The sequence below is a fragment of the Bison bison genome, unplaced genomic scaffold (assembly GCF_000754665.1).
Source record: "Bison bison bison isolate TAMUID 2011002044 unplaced genomic scaffold, Bison_UMD1.0 scf7180017864529, whole genome shotgun sequence".
Taxonomy (NCBI): domain Eukaryota; kingdom Metazoa; phylum Chordata; class Mammalia; order Artiodactyla; family Bovidae; genus Bison; species Bison bison.
In genome coordinates, this window is record NW_011495079.1 from 156413 (window position 1) to 159594 (window position 3182).

At 48.1% G+C, this 3182-nt stretch overlaps 1 protein-coding gene across 1 annotated transcript in view; it reads left to right on the plus strand.

Moving 5' to 3' along the window:
* Window positions 1-1493: 1493 nt before the first annotated feature.
* Window positions 1494-3182, plus strand: part of MAMLD1 (mastermind-like domain containing 1) — a 61790-nt gene continuing 60101 nt past the window's right edge. Inside the window, exons 1-2 of the mRNA XM_010831606.1 lie at window positions 1494-1647; window positions 1909-2033. Of these exons, the coding sequence (XP_010829908.1) occupies window positions 1552-1647; window positions 1909-2033 (221 nt within the window). The 5' untranslated portion in view covers window positions 1494-1551. The remainder of the gene's footprint in view (window positions 1648-1908; window positions 2034-3182) is intronic.

Here is a 3182-nt window from a genome sequence, read left to right on the forward strand (position 1 = left end):
AGCCTTCATTGACACCAAGGAGGTTGGAACTTCTCATTGTTGCTGGGCAGTGATGATAGTTCCAGCTCCCCACTGGGCTTCTGCTAATGCCACCGTGGGTGGGATGGGCAAGAGTGCCTCATTACTGTTCCCCATGTGACCTCTGCTGACATTGGAAGGGATGGGATGTGGACTTATGACCCTGTGCAGGGGCAAAGGTCCTGACTCTGTGCGGCATCCTCTAACACCACCCTGGCAGGAACAGGGGAGATGACTCATTTCTGTTCGGGGGGGTGGAGTCTAGGCTCCCAACTGGCCTTTGCTGATGGGACTGGGTGGGACCACCCTTTTGTCTGTGGTGTTTAGCTGAAGAAGACTGGCTCTTGCATAAAAGTTTTCAGTCTTGGGAGACTGCCCCTTTACTGGCCCTTTGAGTAAAGAGAGGAGACTTTTGCAGGAGCTGTTTTGTCTGTGTTCACTGGTACTTTGGGTTGTCTGCTTCTTCAGTCCCAGTCTGGGATCTGTGAGGCAAAAAGAAAACCCAGGGAGTTGGCCACTGCGTCGTTCCCTATGTCCCAAGGTCTTTATCCAGTTTGCTTTCTTCTCCCCACCTTTCAGGGTCTTCTGGTGCTTGTTTTATATGTAAGGCCCAGAGATTTCAGTTGTCTGCACTGGAGGAATGGGGAAAGTACGTCTGCACTTTTCCAGAGCCAGATATGTGGATACGGAAATTTTAGACCAGTATTTGTCCTGCCAAGGAGATCTAGGGAAGGAGAGCTTCCCTCACAAATGAATCTCTTGGCAGAGCTCTAATTCCATGTTGACATTCTGAGAAACAAAAAGAAATAAAACACATCTGCTGTCCCTGGGTTTGCATGTGTCTGTTCGTCTGTCATAGAGGGCATCAGCTGGCACAGCCGTGATCGTGATCGCAGCCGGTTCGGTTACCTTTTTGTAAACCAGTGCACCGGAGTTTCGTGAGCCCCTTCCAACAGCCATTGCTTCCTTCCAGTGATTGTCGGGTTATGACCTGTTAGTCCGCTCACTTGGTTTGGTGCTCACAGGGGCAGAGTTGGCAGGTGCCCCTTCTATGGACCGAAGGCTTCAATAGAGCTGAAAGGGCAGTTAAGCCATCACCTGATCCAACCACCTTGGTTTTCATATTAAAAAAAATTCTGTGTTAGAGAACAGAAGATCTCATGGTGTCCTGCAGAAAAGCCTTCCCTGCCTTGAAGCCCGATGTCATTTAGTCACATCGGGCTGTTCCTCTACCCATCCCTCAGCTCTCCAGAGACTGCCATCTCATCCCAGCCAACTGCCTACCAGACGTGCCCCTCATCCCTGGAGGTGGGAAGGGCTCAGTGAGGGTGGTGGGGTGGAAAGAGAGACAAGAAAAACGCACGTAGCCAACTCCACCCAAACCTGTCCTCAGAGTGCAAGTCTGTGATTCACGGGGTCAATGGTCTCATCTTTGTGTCTGAAAGACAGTGTACTTTTTGTCTCCCTAAGCCCTGTGTCTAGGTCGTTTGGGAAGCGCCTGGGAGAGTCAAGAATAAAATTGCAGGTCAAACAATGGATGACTGGAAAAGTCGACTTGTAGTCAAGAGCATGCTTCCCCATTTCGCCATGGTGGGAAATCGTCAGGAGCCCAGAAAGCTCCAGGAATCGGTCAGACAATGGGCTATGGGGGGAGGGGGGCTTTGAATGTTTCTAACCTTAAATTTGAACATAAGATGTGTTGTTGAAGTTCTCTGTGCAAACTTGGTGGCAAGATACCAACCCCAAATGTAAAGAAACTGAAATATGACCTAGAAAAGATCCAGGAGATGAGCTGACCCTGCTCCTTGTGAGTTTCAGGAAGAGCAGGAGAGTCCAAGGCTCCGTCTGGATTCCCAGTCCAGCTCTCTCTGCGTACACCCCTTTAACTAGGAAGAGACAAAGGGTGAAAAGGGAAAAAAGTATACGTTTTCTCTTAATGGAAGCCAGGAATTTGGGGATGACAGGCACTGGATATATTACATTAGCTTCCTAGTACCACTGAGAACAGGAAGCCAGTGAGTAGGGCGCTGAAAGATACTCCCATTTGACTCTCTGGCCCTGATGTCCTTTTAAAAACTCACCTGACAAATTTCTACTTGCCTCCCTCAGAACTCAGACATCATCCATGAGTGTGAAACTCAAGGGTTAGGGATTCCAGAAGTAGTTTGGGGAGCCAGGATTCTAGAAAGAGACATGGGAGCCATTGGTTGGTTGACAATAAAAGCCTACAACCTCACTAGTCTACCAAGTTAGCTTAGTTACTAGGAGGTGCTGTAAGCACAATGGCTGTTATCTCAGTGCATTAGGTCCACAAAGGAGTGGCTTGCTTAATCTCAGCAATTAATAGAGCAGAGAGGAAATGGCTCTTCTAGACCCGTGGGTCTGCTTCCTTCCTGTTCAGAGAAATGGAAGCTGGGGGCTTTGAGGTAATGTCATTTCACGTAACTAGAGGGCCCAGCTTCTCCAATTCCAAGGGCAGTCTACTTTGAGTAAGTCAGTTTTCTATTTAGGTGAGAATTCTGATCTTTGCACAGCTGTCAGGGAGTGAGGACATGGTTGAAATCTTTTTTCTCTTTTTTGACCTTGTTGTCTGTCACTAAAAATATATTGAGAAAGTGATAGTTGAGACATTTACAAAACTTTGTTTACTGGAGTTCCACCTCGAAAAGGATACCAATCAGATGGGATGGCAGAGAGGGAGCAATTACTTACCCATATCCTGTCCTCCAAATTGCCAGTCATCCCATCAGGCATCTTTCCAAGTCAATCTCCACCCTCCATCCTCATTACCCTTTCTAGCTCTTGCTTCTCTTTTATGGTCAAGAACTAAGTCTGTGAAAGAAAACCTCTTGGTGATACATCCAGAGACCAGGCTCAGTTTCAGCAGGTCTTGCAATTTCTCCTTTGTTCCACACTTGTTTCCATCCCAAGGAGAAAAGATTGTAGTGGGGGTTGAAGGTGCAGGATCCTCTTCCTCTTACCCTGTGAGCCCCACCACCCCTGTGTAAAGTGTGACTAGTTAAGTAACCGGCTTGGTTTTGACTGGTGTAGATCTGGATGCAGGATGGGTTCCTCCTAGAACACGTCCTCCGAGCAGCCACCCGTACCCTCACTCTGGAGAAATAGACTTGGCTCACACCATTTCTGGGCTTGGCTTCTCTTTG